The following is a 23,716-nucleotide window of genomic DNA, read 5'->3' as shown; positions in this document are numbered from 1 at the left end:
CGTAAAGTAACGGATGATAATTCTATGCTTAGAAAATGACATTTCATTGACCGATCATGAACACCAATCAAGCACCAAATAGGAACTTGAGAATTTTATGAACCAATTCTCACCATTTGCATGATGTCAGGCTGAAGGAAAGAAAAGGCTGAAAGCAGCTGGCAAGGTTGAAGTACCAAACGAAGCCTGTGTGGCTGTTCGGAGACTAGAGAAGGAAGTGACATGATATCCTCTGTAATCAAAATCAATCAAAGAGCCAACAAAGACGTGATTTTTTTTTTCCCCTTATCATTCATATCTAATATAAATATATTTAAAAAAATTAAAAAATAATAAATCTTAAAAATTCTAAACAGCTAGAACTCCAAAATAATTTAATAATTTGTCACATATGATGCCACCCAATTCGCAGCTCCAATGACCATCTTGTAAAAAATATAGCCGAAAAAAAAGACACCACCTTACATGCAAACCCTTATATAGACCTGGGTCACAGACACTGGTATCACATTTCCAATCTATCTTCAATAAACCACACAGCAAATAGCAAACACTAGTAGTTTGGAACTCGGATTTTGAAGGATCTCCTTTCATCACTCTCAAGTTCTTTGCACTCGCTTGTTTCCCATTACCTCCTCTCTCGCTTCTTTCTCCTCATCTCCTTTTCCGAGTCTTAATGACAAGTGCAAGAAACATTAGAGGTGCCATAAAGTTATTATTATGTTCATATGGCAACCATATGAGAGTAGGTGGAATATCAACCCAAAAGTAAGGACAACTTAATCCTATATACAATCTACATTGGCGTGCTACATCTCTTATGGTACAATTGGTTTCAAGAACACCATTATTATCCATATGGTGTATGTACATATAAGCTGACAAACCTAGTACAGGATTCATCCATACATGACTTACCACCTGATTTCAGCAACCACCACTTGCAGGCTCAATTGAGCTTAGGAGACCGTTGCCTCTCAGCTGCATGCAGTGTTCCTCAGCATCTGCTTGAGAACAAATGATCACAACAGCTAGGCCATTATAATGGGCCTCTTGCATGATATTGACTGCATTATCAAGAGTCATTCCAGGGATAACCTTCATCAGAACTTGGACAACATACTCGCGTTTGTTGTAGTTATCATTGTGCAATATAACACGATATGGAGGTGCAGTTTTCCTAGATTTCCTGCAAACCAGAAAAGAAGAAAAACTCAGCAGCCAGTTGTCCAAATCATGTGAATCATGAAGATGACGGAAAATGGAGCTCTTTGAATTATTTTAACTTCCTGAGCAGGGTTTAATTATCACACAAAATCATAAATCGACATCTTTGCCCCCAAAAAGACAACTTGTTATCAAAGAGCAAAACCATTCACATGAACCAAATGAACTGCACATAAAGCTGCATGCACAATGACATCATTCTCCAAAATATTGGAAAAATCTCAAATTATTCACAATTTTTTCCTTGGCCTGATAATTCTTTAAATTACCTACAGGTAATCAGTTAGTCAAGAATTATTCCGATTATTTATGAAATTTGCAACTAATTCACAAGTTACTCATTGCTAAACCAAGAAACACATGATTTACAAATTAAGGATGCCATATAATGCTAGTGATGATGTTCTCTTTGCTATTATTGTTTTTCATTCTTTTTACTTCAATACTTGACTTTACCAATAAATGTATCAATATATAAAATTTATCTTAAATTCGTTATTCTTGTAAAACTTATCTTCCCACCCTTAAGTTATTGAGTTCTGTCTTAACTTCTGGCAAATTCTCCACATTCTATCATAATTCTGGATCTAAGCCTTTAGCAAGACTATTCCTGAGTTTCGAACTTGCAACTATGGCTGCAAGGTGTCATTTTCTAGATTAGCTTTAGACTTCAATCAGCAATCAAATTCACACTGTTCCAAATCAAAGATACCAGGAAACGGAAAATGTTGCAGGATTTTTGAAAGCCGCAGACGTCGTTTTGTATGCACGTGCTAGTATCACCACACTGATCAGAGCAACAATGATCGCTTGATCAATTTCCCACCTAATTTAAACACACTGCACATGGCACATATTGATGTCAACCACATGGATCGAGAAACCACAAGTACCCGACCTGCTTCGTTAGAGGTTGCCTTCAGCTTGTTAAGGCTAGGAAGCCTTAATAATTAGAGAAATACTTTTGGAATATTAGAAAAAAAATGCTCTATTATGCTTGTTGAAGTTCCAGCAATGCCTCGATGTTTTTCGCCCTTGTTGGCTGATTTCTTCTGCAATGCCTTCCATAGATGTCATTCAACTATCAGCAGAACAAGAAATGTATTGGCTAAACCCCAAACTCTCAGTTACAAGGCCATGCAGTGTTCAGGGTTGTCAGCTTGGCAACTTGTATCTTTATAGTGCTTTTGCTCAATGGGAAGCTCCTCTTAAAAGTTATGGCTTCTTTCAGGAAGTTTCAATCAGTCTCTCCAAATGAACCTAATGTATCCAATATCGATGTAGCACACAATGAATCCTTTTGATTTGGTTGTCTATGGGATGAAAACTTGCATAAGATAAGCTTCAAACTCAACAAACTTAAATCTTCAGCAGATTAATCAAATGTAAATCAATGAATTAAAATAGGACTGACCAGTCAGAGGGATCAGCACATTATTCACAAAATCAACCATTCCCCCAAATGCATACGTGCATTAGGCATGTAATGGAAATCCATTAGAGTCCTATGACCGCACTAACAATATAATGGTTCAAGCAGCCCTCAAATAATTTGGCTAGTTACATCATAACTAGCTAGAGTAGACATGTTCAGACATAAACCCAACAACCCCCCATATACCACCCTTAATAAGCTTGCTCCATAGCACTTAAAGTATGAGAGATGCTAAATTGTGAGCTAGTTATTTTTTCATACTTATATTCTTCATGTAACATGAGCTTTTCACACAAAGACTGACAATTGCATAGTTCCATGAAAATGTATAGGGCTTGCAAACTCCACTTGGACTGTGGAGTAACAAGTACATCCACTTTGGTGGCATTTGACCCTTTTTTGTCCATTTGAGATTCCTGCAACTAGTCAAGTAACCATCTTCCTTTTTAGTGAAATAATCTAGCTGTTCCTTGACAGAGATGATCAACACTGAATTGATCAGACATGGTAAATAGACAATATTTTACACCATGATTGGTGCCTTCACTCCATATCAGCACAAAACTTCCTCATCTATGTAATCATGTTTCAACCAATTGGACACTAGGAACTTGATCTCTTCCTAGGAAAATGAATCTTGTCCTTTAAATTTCATCTTTTAATAATTCTTATATTTGTCCTAAGGAAATTTTTGGGTTCATCAAAATCAAACAGTTCATATGATTTTTGCTGGTGGAGGCTATCCCTTTTTTGTTAACATTTTGCATATCGATAATTTTTATTTTCTTTGATTTGTAGTTGTTAAAAGTTAAACAGTTGCTAAATGCCCTCCCTCCTTCAGTGTTTAAATGATTTTATTCTTTTATATAGACTGCCGAACGTTTAAGTTGTTAGAAAACATATATGTAACTCTAAGACAGTTTCTTTTTATAAAGTAATCGCTGCAGATAACAAAACCATTAAACCATGGCTGTCTATATATATATATATATATATATATAGAGAGAGAGAGAGAGAGAGAGAGAGAGAGAGAGAGAGAGAGAGAATTATTATGAACTCCAGAAGTATTAGGAGAAACTGATTAGAGGAAGGTGTAGAAATGCATATGTAGAAGAAGATGATAATAATTTAGAAATAGAAGAAAAAAAAGAAACAAAAATTTATGCAATACATTCCAGGTTATGTGGTATATTGAAAAGCAACAAGATTACACTATATAAGAGCACAACTTAATTGTTAATTTACATTATAGATGTTATGAAAGAAATATTGAATTGATATTTGATAAAATATATCAAACATTTAACACAACACTGACTCCTAAAAGGGTAAGTACATATCAAACAATAAAAAAAGGCTGCTTATACATTCATTCAAAAAGCCACTTAAACAGCTAGGCAGACTCACAAAGCACTTAATGTTTAAAAGGAACCACTTTAACGTTGAGGTAACACTCAATTGTCTAAGCTGCCGCCAAAACATTTAAACAGCCATTTTTGTTTAAGTTTTCTTTGTCTTGAGTTTTTCATGCTCCACTAACTTAAATAAATTATGCATAAATACTTTGAAGATTATTTAAAAAGCCTGTGTAATCAATCTAAAGATTATCTTTGATTTAAATGAAACAAAATACAGTTTTTTTCCCGAAGGAACAGGATGTATGAACAGTACACAGTGTGTCGGTAAGGGATGCAGTCCCTTGTTGTGCCTGTACCTGGTACCATATTGTTCCGACAAAAAATGGGTACAAGGTCCAGTACTGGCATTTGAAACCTTGGTTTAAACAGCCACAAGGTAAATGCTGACTTTGCCTTCTTTAATCTTTCCTCGCATGCATAATTTAAAAAAAAATTACACATAAATGATATGGAAAAAAAAATGTTCAGCAGAAATCTGCATTTTACAGTAATTTTATAATTACCTTTCATATACCATTTCAAAGACTAAAATTGTGATCCACATACCTATTGTTCAACAACTTATCACTTTTGTTATTCAACTTTTTTTTGAAGGGATGTAAACTAAAAAGCCCCCTACAGGCACTTTTTAAGAGGGCCACCTTGGCAATCTAGATAGTCCATCTAGGCACCCATCTTAACATTCTGCATCATGTTTAAATATGCATAATGAGATTGATTCACAAATTAGTATTGCATGTTTCCAATTTGATAGTTTTCATTGACTTGTTATATCTTATTTGATAATTTCATTTATCAGATCATGATAATCCTTTTAGGCTTCTCCTCTTATTGATTATCAATTTTTGATTTTTTTTTGGGCCACCTTGACATCTAGGCAGCTACCTAGTCACCCGCCTAGTGCCTAGATGCTAGCAATCCACTGGCCTCTTGTCTACCACCTACAGTTTTACTAAGACATTGCTTTTGTTCCATTCAAAACTTAGCCAATTCAATTTCGGTGGTCATTTTCCATTTCAGTTGGAAAATGTAGTCGGATGTTTGGGGTACTATAAATGATCAAGGGGTAGTAACCCATATCAAACAGCCTCTTCTTTGAGTCCACACGCACCCTATCACAATATCACATAACCCCATACTTCCTTGAGGTTTGCATTCTCAATCCAATCTTCATGCATGAAGAATCACCAAATCAGAAATTAAGATTTGCCGAGATTAGTTGGAATAGAAATACTAAAAAGGAAAAAACCATATGAGAAACAACATTCACAAAGTCAAAACAAATGGAGAAAAAGGTGTAAGATAAACTAATCTTTAAATTGTTCAAGTCTCGTGAGAAGCAAGGATACCATGGCCAAGATCCCCTATATTTAGCAATCTTACATGTCTCCAGAATTCATCTGATGAAATGCTGGGTTCGGATTACTTGGTTAAAGTTAGAAGAAAAATAAACACTAGTCCAATGAAAAAAACACATAAGGATGATCTAGAGAATCACATAACCATGAAGACTAATAGAAAGACATGTTTCGTTATTATTGCTACCCTTGAAGATTATAACATGGCATTACTTCTCCATGCCTGGGAACCATCTCAAATAACTTATTGTTGGGCAATCTCAGATAGATACTGCTGTGAGAGTATAATCCAAGAATTGGACTGCAGCAAGCCTCAAGCTACTATGCACCTCATCATGACTTTACCTTGGATGGCCGTGAACTAATAATTATAACTGATTTCATATATCTATAAGTTCTAAAGAAGTTTTTGACAATTGCTCACAAACGCAAAATGGATGCCTAAGCACAAAATTATTAGCTTTCCAAAGTGCTCAGTACGAAGATAGACTCTGGTTTCCCATCTCAAAGATAAGCATCCATTTTACAGTGAAGACAACCTTGGGCGCCCCTTGAAGAATGTTTTTGCTCTATTGATTACTCTTCTCTATCTAGAAAGCACACCATTTCAATGCAGGAATTGCCAGTTACCTCATCCAAGCCTAAAACCACCATCTACTTTCATGCTTTTCCCGTTAGTCAAACCTAGTCAACCCTGCACCTACGCCAATTAGCCACCTCAAAACCCTATTCCCAATACCACATGCACCCTCTAGGACTTGAGTAGGCTTTAGCAAGCTCCTGCCACGTAAATATGAGCCTTATTGAATCATTGATAGCAGTTTGACTATTATTGACTTGTGACTTCTATTTGACCATGGTTGAAAGTACACCTAAATTTGCATTGTAGAGACCTTTTTCACTTGGGAACCCACCCCAAAAATCTTGTCTTGATCCAACATCCTATGTCCTTGAATTATCACCTCATGGGGAACTACTCAAAATATTGCCACAAAACAAGTCCTTGTAGAAGCTTCACATGCAATATCCCACTTGATCCACAAACTCCGCTCATTTTTGTCACACTACAAGTGATTCCCTCTAGGGCATAAAAACATGTTCAATTCCTTATCAGCCCTTAGATGCAAATGTTTTTCTTTTCGCTTCATTTTAATTCCTAACCATTCAAGTTACCAATTCACAGCATTTGCTCTTAGACAATCGAACTTCACCTTCTCAGTTCACTTTCCCACCATCCCATCAAAAGAAAGACTCGATAAGGACAAATACTTATAAAGGCTAACCGAAAGATATTTTTTGGATTCCTTAGTCCTGTATAAATACCCAAGATCTCCTCAGCGAGTAACCGATGTGGGACTAAGCACATGCCCGCACGGATCCTCACACTAATGCCCTCTCGTTATAAATAGAAATAGCAAATGAACTACTGTATATTTCATGATTTAACTCATGACCATATTTTATTGTCCATGAAGAATCACGTATAAATTATTGTTACTCATTTTCCCGCATATTTGCCACCAATTTTTAATACATGAAAACTGAAAAGACATTGCAGTGGTGGTATGAGGTGACTAGTTTGTAACTAATAGTAACATCTAAAAGCAGAAGTACATTATACATATGATGAGATATCATACTAATTATTAAATTTTAACATTTTTGTAATTCATAGTAATAAATAATCAATTGCAAAGAACTTTATTCCTATATTTCATTGTATCTCATTCTTTACTCCCGAAAATTAGATACCATGACATGCATGTATCAAATTAAAATGTCTAATTCCTTGCAACGTTATGGTCACCAACCCAAGTAAAAGCACTTTAGTCATTTGATAATAGATAGGGGATGTTCGAAACTAACAAACAGCCTATCATGAATGTGAGGCCTAGCTTGATCCATTGACCAACAAACCTAGACCACATGAGGACCAGCCCTTTGGCTCCAGTCAAGAGCCAAAGTGAGGCCCAAGCCCGCTTGCAAAATACGCAACGGCTCCTCCTTGGACTTTAATGTGGACTAGGAAATTTTAGCCTCTGTCAATATATCCCCTCCACTTCTCATGCATCTAACATCCCAAGTCCTCTCTCTTTCTATTCTTCAACCTCTTTCTTGAGTTTTTCCATCGTCAGCCACCGTCTCTTTGCTCACCATGGACACAACCAGACCTTGCTATAGACAAGGTAATGGCACCTTATCCTCTTCTCTCCCTCACTCTCTCTACCCTAGCTATCGTTGCCGACTAGATCCTTGCTGGAAATCAATTGAAAATGTCGTTCCTTGTTCCGTGTTCGTTGGCCCTCTTTCCCTCCTTTTGAAGCCACTCATTGTTGCTTCGCTCCCCGGTCGTCTCTCCTTGACGACCTACAGCCAGCGTGAAAGCTGTAACTGTGGGTGAGCAGGCTGAAGCTCAATTCAATGCGGAGGCTTATTTCAAGAAGTTGATCCCCTATTTATTTATTCCTTTCTTTTTTTTTACTTTCGTCGACCACCCATTGTTGTTTCCTGCCACCGCCACTGCCTGCTGCCAGTCCTCCAGCCAGCACCACCACTAGACTCCGCCAGTTCTCCTTCTTCCCCTTCTTCTTTCTTCATAAGAGAAGCCAATGAGAACCCTATTTCTCATGTCCTCTCTATCGCCCCCTTTCTCTTTCTCTCTTCTTTTTCTCTCTCACTTTCTCTCTTGTGTTCGATGGACCCTAGCAGAGGGACTTTCCCTTGTGTCTTTCGGCTAACTCCAAGAAAAATGTCATGAATTGAGCTAGCGATCGCCTAGCATGTCAGCCTCCATCCCAGCCTTCGTCGACTATCATTGGACCCCACCATTAATAGCCCCTGTCGCATTATTTTTTTTCCAGTCTAACACTCATTTCATGATTTGGACGGTTGGATTATCCCGATTAGACTAACCCGAGTCAATGGACGCTGCCACTTACTAGCCTTGCCCTTCCTCCACCTTTTCCTCATATTTTTCAACCATTACCTTATTTCCTTTACAACCTTCTCTAATTGTTGGTCTTGACTCTATGTAGAGATGCACTCATCAGGACAAGTGAACCTTGGTTGCATAACACAGTAGAATCACCTCTTCATTTCATTCAACTCCAATTCTATGACATGTCTTCATCTCTCTCTCTCTCTCCATTCTTTTGTATGGGGTATTTATGGATGACTGGCACCAGTCATTCTATGGCATTTCTTGTCCATCAATCTTGCTTGATCAAGTCTCATCTTCAATTCCTTTGAAGTAAAATTGCATTCCATATACTTTCTTTTATCCATTGAAGTCCTTCCTTTAGAAATCCTATTTAGCATTTATTTGTGTCCCTTCCTCATTAATCAACAAAGTATTATGCGCGGATAGCATACACCATCAATCAAACATCTCCCATGAAAGGGGCTTAGTGTGGAACATAGTCATGCCATAGCTACCACTAATGCCTATTACACTGCAACATACAAGTCTCCGATAATTTAAAGATACGAATTACTCACATATTTTCTTCTTATAACCCACCAAATTACTTCCCTTGTTACTTTACTATAAGTTTCCTCCAAGTTAGTAGAAAACAAGTGTAAACTCCTTTTCTCTGTATTTTGATAAATTGTTTAAGTAAGAAGAAAGCTTTTGCTGTCCACTTTCCTGCCATGAAAACAAATTTGTGTACTCTAAGAAGGTTTCCTTTTTCTTAATATTCATTTTATTACTTTCATAACTTCTTTAAGTGGTTAATAATTTTATTTACATGATATTAAAACAGTTATTTAATAAAATATTTCTCTAATCATCTTGGTTTTTCATTGGTTTTAGAATCCCACTAAGTAATCTAGCAAGCCAAGTTAACCAAATGTCTCCCATGATTTTCTTAACCTCAGTTGGCACATCCAGCAATAGTGCTTCACATTTTTTCATCTCTTCAAAGCTATCATTATTTCGGTTCACTCTTTTTAATTTATTATAAAGCCTATTTTAAATTGTATATCATACGCAAGAGATACCTATTTTCTCATATGACTGGATGCATAAACTTTAAAACATATTTCCAATTTATGTCCTTTTTATCAGCAAACTTTATTTAGACATGATGGTTGATTATTGCTCCTAAAACTATTATTGTGTTAGTTGCATAACTTCATTTATAAGCATGATATTTCAAATGCTTCTACAACCTTGTACTCATATCACAAGACATCCCTTTATAAGGCTGCCCTGGAGGCATATCTTATAATTCTGTCGAGTGTTAGAAAGGAGAACTTTACAGTAATATGCATATATACAACAAACATGCTTGTATTAAGCTTGCCTACATAAATCCTGAACCAAAAGATTTCTCACAACTAATAAAAGAAATAGATGGACATTGTATATGTTTGCTAATTAATAACATAGTTGTATATTTACTTTCATTGCTGGAAATATGAGCACGGCAATTAGTAATATCAGAACCATAACTAATTAGTGTCTTTTTCTTGTGTTGCCCTTTGGCACAGAGCTCAAATCTAGCCAAGCTGGAGGTCAAACGTAAAGTGCTTCACTGTGGATTGGCCATAATAATGATTGTTCCTTATCATGTCGCAAAAAAAAAAAACAAAAAAAACATGTTACATTGGAAAATATTTCTGAGTTGTACATGTGGATTAGTCACTTCCTTGAGCCAGATTGTTTCAGTGACACTAACCTTCTCGAGGAATTTGGTGGGATCTAAACTTGTATATGTATTCCTTGTGTGTAACCTTGTTTTGCAGTTCTTCATAACAATGCTTGTCCATGGGGTAAATCTGGCACTTGCTCTGTTCCATTTGTTATTGTTATTGCAACATTGTCCTACTTGTTGGTTTTGGCTGTTATTAAATCACATAAATCTCCAATTTTACCCCCAAAAAACTATTCAATAGTTATGAGCATACATGCATCTATCTTGAAAGAAGCAATTGGTTAACTTAGTTTCTGGATTTTGATAGTGATAATATTAATTTCAGTTCTCAGCGTGCAAGATGCTTATTAAGAGTCCTGTGGTGCAAGATGCTTTCATGATAACCTATAAAGCTCAAAGCATCATGTAGCGCGTACAACTGAAATGCATATAAATCTTGCGTAATAAGGAATCATTTTAGCTAACAGGTGCCAACAAATGCAAAAGAACCAAGCTCACTTTCAGTGCACATACCTCAAATCAAATTCAGATTCACGACCAGGAGTAGTTTTTTCTATGGTTGGCCTTTCCAGCAAACCACCTCCTTTGCCTGGTCCTGTTGCTAATATTGCCGTAGGAATGCCATGGTTTGCACAATGCCCTTTATAGAGAGAGAGCCTATCCCCTGTATGACATGAGAACAATATGACACAACTAGCAAGTACTAGTAATCCATGAATAAGACTTGATTTGTGGGATTAAACAAGCTTGTATCTCGTTCTCTTCTGTGAGAATTTTCAAGAAGGTGGTTACTGTCATAAATCTCAAATCAACCAGAGATTATTTATGAGAAGCTCGTATCTCATTCTCTTCTATGAGCATTAGTTCCATCTTTTCTTCAAATCCACCTGATTGTGCAGTGATAAACATCTTAATTTTTTTAGCATTTGGAAAACATTTCCTTAATTAATGAGACACTTGGAGAATTTATCAGGTAAGAATTGTAATTATGTTGGCAGAATACAAAAACTAGCTTGTTTCTATTATGAATGATAATCTGGCATTGGTGCCAAAACAACAAGGTTACTAGAGACATTCTCTGACACAAAAGGAATGGAACCCCATCTCAATCAACCCATTTTGAAGTAATCCATTTTGGTGTAAGTCAAAATCCAATCAAATATATTTATTGGATAGTTAATAGCTACTGTTTTAGCTTTAAATATGTGTTCATGAATGTGGAAAGTGACTCACAATTTCTAGGTTTATTAATTATGGTTCATGTGTCTCTTAGAGTGTATAAAAGCAGTTATTTTATCTTTCGAAAAGCTCTAATGTATCAATATAAGGCATATGAAGAGAAACACAATGTCTATGTCAAACCATGTCATTGAGAAGGAAAGCAATAAAGAATTGATATGTTTGAGTTTATGCCTATCAGAACCTAGCGGTAGGTTTCACTTGTTACCTCCATTCTCCTACTTTCTTCTCTCTATCCCAACCCATTCCCCTCGTGTTTAAAGACCTACAGTTTCAGCATCACGGTCAACACAATAAGCTTTAAATGCATAGAAGTTTGAAGGCATATATGCAAATGCTTGAAGATACGTTTCATAACATAATAAATAACATTCTTGCACTAATTATATCACATAGATATTTACATACACATATATACATACATATATACACATACATACCTATGCATAAATGCCCAAGGTTGAGATAAGAATCGATGCCAACTTTAACTATCCAAATGTTGAGATGAGAATTAACGAAGGCAAATTGACAATAATATGGAAAAATCAAAACAAGCAAGAAGAACAAGATAAAACTCATGGGACTTCATTCATTTTTTGCCTTCAACTGAAAATCCTAACTAGATTTACCGCCCTTGGTCATCAAAATTTGCATTTCTTGCCAAAAATTATCTTAATTAAAACTGACTTATAGGAAAGGCATTAATCAATAATAGAAAATTCCATAAAAGTTGCTAATCGGATAATCATTTCAGCTTTAAAAAAATCAATTTATAGTCAAAGAAGCCATTTGGATGTATCAGTAAGTCAAAATTTCTGTAGACATGCATAATTTTCCAGGCTATGTAGCTAGGGATATGTGCCACAAAAATCATGTTTATGTGTTATTTAGAAGCTACTAAAGCTAGCCTCTTCAATCAACTGAAAATAAGCAGACCAGATCTTTCATTATCTTAAATTCAAAAAATGTTGCCATATGGAGAATTAAACTAAGCATAACATCATTAGATAATGTTTATTCTAGGAAAGACATATTTACAAATTGGGATCAGAGAGGGTGCATGTAATATGACATAAACTATCAAAACCTTTTCCAATGAGAATTCTCTTGGAAATTGTGGACTTCTAGAATAGGAGCAAAAAACCATCATTAGGAGGCACTTTGTCCAATACTATTCAAGTGAATTGAGGGAGATATGTGGCTTTTGTTGGGTTTGAAGAATAGCTAGGTAGAATTCAAACTATGGTTGGAAAAATCGAATTCAAGCTATTCCATCTCCTTAATATTCATTTAAGCAAGAGTACATATGTCCAACACTAGAAGGTTTCTCCCTCACAAGCCACAATTGCAATTATACCATCTAGAATTGAAAGCTCAAAGTCTTGTTCCTCATTCCCCATTTTTAATATTTATTTCCAACCTTTGGTAGTTTAATATTTCAAGTAATTAGCTAAAAACACCAATTCTGTGCATTCAAAGCTAACAAACAAAATAAAATACTCCAAAATTATCTAATACATGCTTTCATGGTACGTTGTACCGGTTCAAACCGGATGGTGCAGGGTGTACCGTACTATATCGGTTCGGTACCAATATCGCTATCTGGTACGGATGGCGTACCGACACTCGGTAAGTCAAAAAAAATTCATACCGTACCATATCGTGTCGACACTGTGCTAGTGTGGCACCGGTATGGGGTCTGGTATCGAGACGGCGAACCTTGCATGCTTTCTTTACCTTTTTTCATATTTTTACTGCTCATAATATTTTTCCTGATTGTTTGCTCAAAACTCAAAACTTTTTGAATATAAAAGTCAATATGCCAAACCCAGCGAAAACAAGATTTTCAAGCCTTGCTATCATTTTATATTTCTATATTTGTTTAGGTTGACTTTAGGTCGTTACTACAACCTTTAGATGGGATATTTTTAAAGTTTATTCCTTAAATGCAAATTGATGAGTTCAAGTCATGGTCCAAATGTAAAAGTCGATGGCGAAAATGGAGGTGTAGTCCATAGCAAAAAGGCAGTAATAAAAAGAAACCTTCACCAAAATCAGACCATTAGAAACTTGAATATTAGACCAAGACCATCAATTGAGCAGTTATGACTTCTCACGCATCAAGAATCATTAGAATAAAGTCAAGACAAAGAAGTATGACTAATAGGCATTTCTTGTGATCAGCCATGCAATAGAAACAAAAGTACTAGAAAATTATGAGTTTGCTACTTATGCCGAATTCAAGCCTATATTTTGTTCATAAATTCATTTTGGTAACTTATAGGTCAAAGTTGGTACCCATGAAATTGGAACCGAGGTTGTCAGGCCCTGAGATTGGAACTTTCATGAATTTCAAGAAGTATCCATCATAGTTAATTCAAAATGTCCTTGAAATTTTAAAATTTTCAAAACAAGACATATGATTCAAACATGTATAACTAAACACACTATAGCTTTTGAACTTCAAGAAACTAAACATAAACTGAAATATTGCATAGACCACTTCAACAATCAATAAGTCCAAAAGGCAGCTTCAAATATCTAAATCCACCTTATCAGAGTAGGTCTATTGAGGCTCTAACAAATCAATTATACAAAAGAAAAGGTGAGCCAAAAAGCTCAACAAGTAAACTTCTACCATGGTCAAGAATTTAAGTTTCTATAATAAACACTGCCTAAATCATAGGATATAAAAAAAAACCATCACCAAGAGTCCAAGTGTGTTCACTAAAATACAACCAAAAGTTCCAATCAGATAAATATTTAATATGAAAGCATCAAAACACATGATTATAAAGAAGAGGTAAGATGATAGATCTTGAATCATAAGACGAATAAATTTCCAAAAGTTTAGGAGAAAGTTTACCTAAACACTTTAATAATGAAAATTTGAAAAATCACAATTCTCTAATAAGGAAGAAAATAATATTACATGGTTGAAGTACATTTAACATTAAACTCGGAATTTTTCACATAGTTTCACATTTTCTTATAAAATTCACCTAATCCCTCAAGGATACTCCTTATCCTCGTTACTAACACAAATGAGGCCATTAATTATCCTTGAGGTTCACTCATACCACCTACACAGGGTTTCACATATACCACCTACCTAGAGGTTCCTCATTAATATTAAGTGAGACCAATCACATACCACCTAACTACATGTTCACATATATCCCCATTATTAATCAAGACAAGGCCACAATTATCAAACAACCACAGGTTTCTCATAAATAAATAGAGCGAGGACACTCATATGCAACCTGTCTAGGGGTCCACTTATATTCTTTAATAAAGACATTTATATTATATTTGAAACTATACTCACAAATATCAGATGGAACACTTATTAGAAATTCCAACAAAAATACATGTACCTAAAATAAGTTATAGCGAGAAGAATATCTCAAGTTGAACATAAGTTCAAAAATATCAATTAGAAAGTTTTGTGCAATTTCATAATTTCCTAAAGAGACTAGAACATATTTCAAGGCAGCATGGGACCACATTGGAAGTCAAACTCCTCAAAATATCAATTGTAGAGTCCAAAATTCAAGGAAACCCTAATTTTAAAAAGTGATTTTGGAGTATCAAAATATTACTTGATTCAAAAAAGATTTGAAGAATTGAATTATCTCAAAATTCAGATGCAAAACAATATTTCTAGAGAGAATTCAAAAAGAAGCAGAGTTTAGGATTTCAAAGTATTTCTAGGTTTGAAATCATAATCACCTCGAACTGAAGAGGCATAAAGGAATGTCATGAAGGAACCCTAAATATTAAAATTGACTAGAGATGGGAAAGAGCATGCAAAGAGATTGGAAACAACATGCAAACTTGAAAAGAAATATAGAACTCAAAAAGTGAAGCAAACTTAAATTCAAAATATGAAAAGAATCCTTATGAAAGAATCAAATATATGGGCTTGAGTCTGATTCCAAGACTCAAAAACAAAAGACATAAATTCGAGATGCATAGAAAAGCTACTTACCATTGACGCCAATGAAAACCAAACCATGCTTCCTTTACTCTTCTTCATTTCTCCTTTTCTTCAGGCCCATGCACCTTTTCCCTTTTCTTCCCTTGTCCCCATTATAGGCAAGGCAAGGCGATCCAAAATAAGTGAGGCCCACTAGGTTGGTTGCTAGAGCAAGTCAGTTCCCCCTCATAAGTCAGTTAAGGTCAGCTAGGTTGGGTCCAAGGCATGTGACTTGCAAAAGTAGATAGGAAAATAGGCATAAAGGATTGTTTGCATGTAATATTGTTTGTTTAAATGTCAATACCAAAAAACAAGAAGGAATCCATCCGCGATATAGTGGTGATGATGAGAGATGGGATGGCCATCCAGGCCAAGCATGTATTCAGAGAGGCCAACGAGGCAGCCGATTGGGTAGCTGCCTACGCGGCCCACCATTCGGGGTATGCCCTTTGGTCGGGGGAGGGGGAGTTGCCATTGGCACTCCGTGAGTTACTGTATTTTGATCTTATTGGGTGTATTCACAGACGCACTGTATGAAGCACCTGTTTTAAGCAAAAAAAAAAAAACAAGAAGGAATCCCTCATTTGGCTTCAACAAGAATACTTAAAAAATCAAGAATAAAAAGTTGATTTCCTAATTCATTCAAATTCTAGATTTTTGACATTGGAACAAAATAGCACCACTAAAAGATAAGGCATATCTCAAATCATAAGGTCTCATAAATTTTATTATGCCAAAATCCAATGCTTTGATAACAAAATTCATATACATTAGTCTCCAAAGCATGTCACCTGAAAGGATGGTAACAACACTTAGCATCTTGATAGACCAATTCAATTTCTTTTTTGTTTATACGCCACATCTACCTATTTTCCCATGAATAGTCAGTAAAAGAATTTAGTTTTTATTCTGGTTTTTGCTAGGCCTATTGAATTTTAATTTCAGTAGTTCCAAGAAGTTCAACTTTAGTTTTAAACGTCATAATAAAAAATTAATAAAAAAGGGCATAAAGTAAGAGATCAAGTAACTTGTGAAGTTGATGATGTCTTTCTATCATCAAGAAACTGGCTTGAGTCTCACTTACAAGCAAAGAAATCAATGTACTCCTCCTTTTATGTAGAATTCGAGTGATAGAATCGGTCATGATTGGAGCAGTGGAGACGATGAATTCCTCCTCCACTTATCATGATTAATTCTTTTATCATATTGTATCATAATCATTCTTGATCAAATCCATTTAGTATTTCCCATCACTCCCTTTTTACTTCCTTCATATCAATTGATCAGCAAATTCTGAATTATCTTACAAGAAGCATGAAAAAGGACCAGGCAAATCAATCTAAGCCATGATTAATTACAAAGAGGGAGTATTTAAAATGTGCAAACTGCAAACACTACCCCAACTACTTGGGTCCTCTTAATCAACCCTTCTTCACCATTCATCTTTCCTATTGCGGGCTACTTCCACTCTCACCACAAGCGATCATAAAATATGGTTAGCGGTAACATAGTAGATGCGGAGATTATAGTGGAAATGTAGTATGCTAACCATCGATTATATTAGAAATGGGGTAGAACGAATCAATTGTATTCTCACAAGAAACAGCGTAAGGAACCCGACAAGTGACGAGAAGAGAGAACTTTAGATGGGAAAAAGAAAAGGTCGGGAAAAAGCGGATGGTAACCTGATTTGGGGCTCAGTACGTGACTCGGCGAGAGAGCGATTCTACTGCAGATAGCCGTCTCCATTAAAATTGCTGAGCCCACCCAACGCCCTTCCTCTCACCTTTCTCGCCGCTCGCTCGCTCCCTCCGCGGAAGCAGCAGCGAAAGGAAAATGGAGAACGTCTGCCCACAAAAATTAAGAGGTAGAAATTATTATTGAGGTTACGCCGCCCGTTCGAGGAGAGAAATATCGGCTGGTTTCCCCGAGGCTGGGACCGATTGATGAGCCGCGGAGGTCCTATCGGGCTAGAAGCCTCGAGCCAACATGGAGCCCATCGGGTTGGGTTACGACGGAGGAACCAACTCGGGCCGGGCCGAAACTTTAGGTCGTTATGAGTTATGTCTCAAGCTAACCAATTCATCAGTAATCAACTATTACACCTATTGGTTAAGAATTCATTAATTGATGGATTCATTAGCTAAGAATTTACTTGAACCAACTATTGTACTGGTTGACACAGGGTTTTTTTAAGCAATTTATAGAGCAAGAAAGTAGTTTCAAATCGTCCATCTTGGCCTTCAATTATGCATGCCTTTTACATGTTTTCAGTCTTGTCATATAACTTTGTTAATTATTCCTCTCAAAATATTCTTTTATTTCCCCCCATATAACTTTTTAATTAATTTTTCTCTGTCTTTCAATTATTTTGCAGGACAATATTTTCAATTCAAGTGAATGCATGTGCTTTTTAGTTTTTGTGTTTTCTTTACTTTTATTTTTTGATTTCCTACACTTTAGGATTTTGAGTTTAAAAGCAATGATATTTCATAATTTGATTCTCAATGTGGTCTTACCGAACAAAAATGGGTTATATATTTCTTTCTCATTTTTCAGGCTACGGTCTCCTTAAACTTTGCACATGCATTGCATATACACATTATTTGGTTCTTGTATCCCGATATCACATTTTCTTTCATATCTACACATCAAATGAAAAGAGAAAGGGAGTGAGACATTAGAATCATAATCTTTATATATATAAAAAAAAAAAAAAAAATCGAAGGTCTAAAATTTTATAGTTGTTGCTCAAATTAAATTCGGCATCCAATGAGAGTTTGGGTTAGAAATGTGGGTCTATACAAAATGCATATGATAGCATGATTCATAAATTTAAGTCAAGTGCAACTTCTGATGTGTTACTGTTACTCGTATTCCTCTGAATGCTGATGTGAAAGAGGCCAAGCATCCATTATCACGTAAAGTAACGGATGATAATTCTATGCTTAGAAAATGACATTTCATTGACCGATCATGAACACCAATCAAGCACCAAATAGGAACTTGAGAATTTTATGAACCAATTCTCACCATTTGCATGATGTCAGGCTGAAGGAAAGAAAAGGCTGAAAGCAGCTGGCAAGGTTGAAGTACCAAACGAAGCCTGTGTGGCTGTTCGGAGACTAGAGAAGGAAGTGACATGATATCCTCTGTAATCAAAATCAATCAAAGAGCCAAACTAATCGTCTGTTGCTAACACCTTTTCTCGCCATCATGTGCCCAAGAGATATCCAAGTTCCATAAGAAGAGCATTGCAGGCTTCTTAATTTACCTGTCATGCTTCTTCCCGTATGCTTGCAGCTAAAGGGCATTGAAGGCCCTGAGTTTCTCGCTTGTTGATTATTCCACTTTTATCAATTGCTTGCAGTGAACTTTTAAATGTCGCATCTGGAGGCCAGCTGAACAATCTTTTGCTTGGCCAGAATGCTGACTAGTTTCTAACTCCACAAATACACTTAGAGGGACCAAATGAAGCATTTTCTAATTTATATGCATTATTCATTCCACAGCTTAGGGAGTATGAGCAGGAAAAATCTTCAAATTTTGCTTACATAAAATGAATTGTCAATCTCTGAGATTGATCCAATCAATATGTACTTTTATTTGAATAAGAGTTGGATATAAGAGTTAGATTCTATTAGCTTTCCATAGTGTAGTAAAATATTTATTATTATCATATTGATTATTTGAATAAGAGTCAGATTCTATTATGTTCTCATTTCTCATACCAAGGATCAAGAGGATCCTTCTCACACCCCCAACTTCAACGCACAAGCTAGAGACATGGCAACATCTGTATGCATGTAGAGCTAAGTCCCATGAACATGGAAGGTTTCAACCTGTAATTCAGTCCCAACAACATTCCTGAATCATACAGGCAGGGTATAATTATTAGAGTTGTCTAAGGTCTCCTTTAGTAATTCAAAATACATGTAAAAGTATTCATGGACCATGAACAACATTCCCACAAACTTTCTAACACAATAAACCCAAAATTTGTTCACTGTCAAACAAGGCAACAAAACAGAAATTTGTCATATCTCAGTACCAAAATTAAAATAAGCAAGTATTGGTTCTACAAGTCAATTTCTCAAAGCTCTAACTTGCCAAATCCTAAGGCTGCATTTAGTTGTGGAATAAATTTTGTTCACCAGCCCCAAATGTTGTTCGCTTCATATCAGCATAAAAATTGGTTACAAGCTGCTTGTATAAAAGTGATAAACAAAGAATAAGTTATTCGCGTCAAGTATTAGATAAATGTTATACAAGACAAATATTCAGACAATTCTACATATAGATAGGAAATGCACATTGTCCTTGAACACAATTGCATATAAAGAAAGCAACAAGTACCATGCAGATGGCTAAGGCATTGCCTTTAATAATACCAACTAGCATACTAGTTTGTGGGGCAAACTATTTGGCAGACGAGAATCGCTAAAGTGATTATAAAAAAGAGAATATCAAATACTAAAAAAAGTTCCAGAGTGACATTATGAGAATATAGGCCATGTGCAAATTTGCGAAAAAAATCACGGACATACATTAAAGTTATGGTAGGTGATGATGAACAAAGAATAAAATGGCAATTATTATGTGGGAACCAATGGGATTTAATAGATAAACCATAGATGCTAGAGAAAAGGGAAAGAAAGAATTCAGAGAGGAGAATAAACTAAACAGTTACTATTGACCTGCAAAAGCATATGATAGACTATCTTGAAAAGCAATCTTTTTGATGCAAATGAAAAAGAAGCATAGTTATATATGTTCGCATCATAGAAGGAATGGCATTAGCTTAAAAAAAAGAAAAAGAAAAATGTCACAAGCCATTGATACAAGGTGAATTCTTGGTTGTAGTGGTTCCAACCCCATAATCTTCACCTATATCATGAATGAAATCAACATTTCTAAATTGCACATTGGAATTTCAAGGGATATTTTGGAGTTCAGAGCTGGAAACAGTCAGAGAAAAAAAAAAATGTAAACTTACTATGGGAAAATTAAAAAAGAGACTTCTATGGTGAAGAGATACTCATTGGTGATCCTTTTTGATACTTCAGAGACATGTCTAACAGGAAAAACAGAAGTTTAGGAAAATTGGAAGTTACTTGCCCAATGCCATATGATTGTTGTAAACCTTTGAGACTTGAATAAGGATCTTATAAGACAACAATGAAGGAAAGAGTGTCCAAATCCAGAATGTTGTATGGACTGGAATATTGTGAAGAAAGAGGGTCCAAGCAAAAATTATCAAAGAAAGCAAAGATCAAAATATTGAGGTTGGTATTCAGTGGAACTAGGAAGAATGCTGCAATTTATGAATAAAATGGTGGAAAATCGACAAAGATGTTATTTAAACATTGCAACAATGATTTAAGAAAGTCTACTTAAGGAGTGCTATTCAGACTTGTGACAACGGGGAAAGAAAGAGTTGAACCTAAGATAACATGGATGGATCTTGTGATATCCCTTATCAAGAATGAATTGCAGAAATAGATTCACTAAAGCAGGCCAATTATACATGTAAAAATTACCAAATTAACTAAACTTATACGAGAACTTCAAGCACATATTAACTTCAGCAAAAGTTCTGAAAGTAAGGAACTTTTTCTGCATGCAGGAAGATGAAACAGGCATATGCAACATCAAGCAGAAATACTTTTCATCAAGCTACGACACCATTCCAAAGTCATATTCTCTATATTTATTTGTTTATTTTATATACAAAATTTGATGTGTTCTCCTTTGGAAAGCAATGAAAAAAAAAAAAAAACTGCATTACAGACACTGCACTCCTCCGGTCAATAAAACAAGTCACATTCCATATCATCAACAAAATCAGTAGATAAATCGGTTGGTCTTCGCTAGCAAAATAATCCATTTCTACCAAGGAAATTGTGTTCATATAAAACAGAATGAAAATGTTTCATATAACTCAGCAAGAGAAGTACAACTCTAAAATAATTATACAAGAACAGATGATCTAAGCGAAGAATTGAGATACAAACATTCAACACACTTAACAGATAGATTAAAGAAACCAAAGGAAAACAGGTTCGAGAAGCGGAGAGGGGGTTCTACTGCAGGTTGCCGCCGCTCTGCTGCCAGAGGTTGATGATATCGGTGGCCTGGTTGAGAAGGATGATCATGCGCTTCTGGGAGATCCAGGGCTTCTCCTCCAGCTTGGACTTGAGCTCCTCCCACGCGTCCTTCCTAGGCCAGAAGTAGTAGGGACTCAGCGGGACGCTCCCGTGGCCCGGTATCACCTGGTCCAGCGCCAGCCCGATGTTCTTCTCCATCCATATGAACTTGAGCACCAGCTTCGGCTTTTCCATCGCCTTCACGACCACCCCTAGCTTCTAATCCACACACCCGTTTCTCTAATTTTTTATAACCCCGCTCAAGAAAGAAATAAAGAAGCAAAAGAGTTAAAGCAAGACGTTTTTTTCACCTCTTTTTGTTCTACTTGGACCTCCTCCTTCACAGGCTCCGGTTGGTCGGCATCGGAGGACGTCTCGAGGGCTTCCGCGGCAGCGGCTGACGCGGATTGGCGGAGGGGGGTGAGTCTCTTGAAAAGGGTGGAGGTTATGTGGGGACAGGAAGATGCGAGGATGAGAGGAATGGGGTTGGGTTTGGAGAAGAAGAAGAACGGTTTGGTTGTTGGGGAGAGGATTTGGTGCGAGGTAGGGGGAAAGGTGGATTGAGGGTTAAGAGGGCTCAGGTTGCTGCCTTGAATTGAAACAGAGAGCATTTTGATTTGCTTCGCTCTGCCTTTTGGACTGTTGGATTGGAGGATAGAGAACGAAGTACTTCTCCTTGGGGTGATGCAACCAAACAGAAGGTGGGGAGAGAGCGGCTGAGCAAGGGAAGCGACCGCCTGCACTATCTTTTATCTCGAGTGCGCCGGTGCCTTTGGATAAGGAGCGCAGCAATGAACCGGGAAGCTGAACCGGAACGCGTTAGAGGTTCGGACCGGTTAGCTGCCTGCACGCCCAAGAATATAAAATTCATAAGAAAGCGAAGATAAACCAATGGTTTGGAAGTATAAAAATTAATTGAAATATTCACCAAAGAAACTGATCTACAACAAAAAGGAGATGTTGCCCCAAAATATAACTCTATAAATGCTTTGTTTCACGCTACGATGTAGCCATGATTGATTTTGTAATGGTGCAAATCATTTGAAACCAAGATCTAAACATCCTTGCCTCATCCTATCGGATATCTCCGAAGAAACCATCCTTAACTCATCTTGGTAATAGAAAGTGTGCTAATTGAAAGGCTCAATTTCAACTAGATTATTAGGTTGGAAGATTTTTGTTAACCCAAAAAATTTGATTTTAATGTTATAAAATATTTAAGTATAAGTATACTAATTGTATTTTTTTGGAGTACTTAAGAATGCTACAAGAGGCAAAAATAGTCTCAAAATGATTTAATCATATAGAGAAAAAATCAATTTAAAATGCTCAAGTTGGAAAGAATTTGACAAGTATTTTTCAAATTTTGAAATAGAGGAGTCGATCCCTATTTATGAGGAGCCGATCCCTAAATACCCATAGGCTTAGACAGAAGATCTTGATTTTGAAGAGTTTCAAAGTCGACCCCAAAGTTACACCAGTCGACCCTAACATAGTGAAAAAGATTGACATGTTTTCATGAGTTAACCCTAGGTTCAGCCAAGCCAACCCTACAATAGTCTCAGGCGAAAGATAGATCGTAATGAAAAACAACATTTTTATGAGTTGAGCCAAGCAACTCAAGATTCCATCCCGGCAAAACATAAGTTGACCCCAAGATTTGCCAAATTAACACTAGAATGACCGCAGACGAAAGACAGAAGGAACTTTTTGCGAGCTCCCTGGGCAGACATTGCATAAAATCTATCAGGTTGACTGAAGCAGGGATACCCCTTACGATTCATTACCTCACCCTCTCTAGTTGAGATTTTCCTTCGGATGGGGGTCTAGACCAATGTGCCGGTGCTCGTTATCCGGCTTTCATGTGTTGATCTTTCTGAATCGGTTTCTTAATTTGGTTAGTGTGTTGAGTGATGAAATCTTGTTTCTAATTGAGTTGTTGGTGGTGTGTGAGCTGATCTAGCCCTTGATCCAACAATTGTGAGTGCATTATAAGACCTTTCAGCCTAAAGAAGGGTAGTGGGAAGGGAAGAAAAGGAAGTCCTCCTTACACTTGGTAAGCAAGACCTGTTTTCTTATTCAAAAAGAATAGGTGGCTTGTGAGAAGGACGAACAAGTGGGTCCGCCCAGTCCTTAAGGCAAGGATAGGAGACACGAATCAATGTATTGGATGAAATACGGTTCGAAAATAAAAACATAAAAAAAATGGTGTTAGTGATCAATCGGATGCGGGTAGGAGCAATCTCAACAGAC

General features: G+C 36.4%; 2 protein-coding genes across 3 annotated transcripts; both read right to left on the bottom strand.

Moving 5' to 3' along the window:
• Window positions 1-695: 695 nt before the first annotated feature.
• On the bottom strand, window positions 696-17,214 carry LOC103724139 (ATP-dependent Clp protease adapter protein CLPS1, chloroplastic-like). The gene is made up of 3 exons (XM_039116104.2): window positions 17,003-17,214; window positions 10,610-10,760; window positions 696-1,189 (listed from the first exon to the last, which is right to left on the bottom strand). The coding sequence occupies exons 1-3, from the start codon at window positions 17,064-17,066 to the stop codon at window positions 928-930; spliced, it is 477 nt and encodes a 158-aa protein (XP_038972032.1). The 5' UTR covers window positions 17,067-17,214; the 3' UTR covers window positions 696-927.
• A 3,928-nt stretch (window positions 17,215-21,142) lies between these two features.
• Window positions 21,143-22,206, bottom strand: PSRP3/1 (Ribosomal protein PSRP-3/Ycf65). 2 transcript variants are annotated; one of them, XM_008780303.5, is made up of 2 exons: window positions 21,775-22,206; window positions 21,143-21,682 (listed from the first exon to the last, which is right to left on the bottom strand). In XM_008780303.5, exons 1-2 carry the CDS (start codon window positions 22,072-22,074, stop codon window positions 21,401-21,403), a joined length of 582 nt encoding a protein of 193 aa, XP_008778525.1. In that variant the 5' UTR covers window positions 22,075-22,206; the 3' UTR covers window positions 21,143-21,400. The 2 variants fall into 2 exon arrangements, with proteins under 2 accessions (XP_008778525.1, XP_008778526.1); XM_008780304.5 differs by having other exon boundaries at window positions 21,143-21,679.
• Window positions 22,207-23,716: the final 1,510 nt, after the last annotated feature.

The sequence above is a fragment of the Phoenix dactylifera genome, chromosome 5, assembly GCF_051530095.1.
Source record: "Phoenix dactylifera cultivar Ajwa chromosome 5, Ajwa_hap1_PhDact_Kaust_v1.1, whole genome shotgun sequence".
Classification (NCBI taxonomy): domain Eukaryota; kingdom Viridiplantae; phylum Streptophyta; class Magnoliopsida; order Arecales; family Arecaceae; genus Phoenix; species Phoenix dactylifera.
Note: the sequence above shows the minus strand (reverse complement) of the source record. Positions and strands in the feature narration are given on the sequence as shown.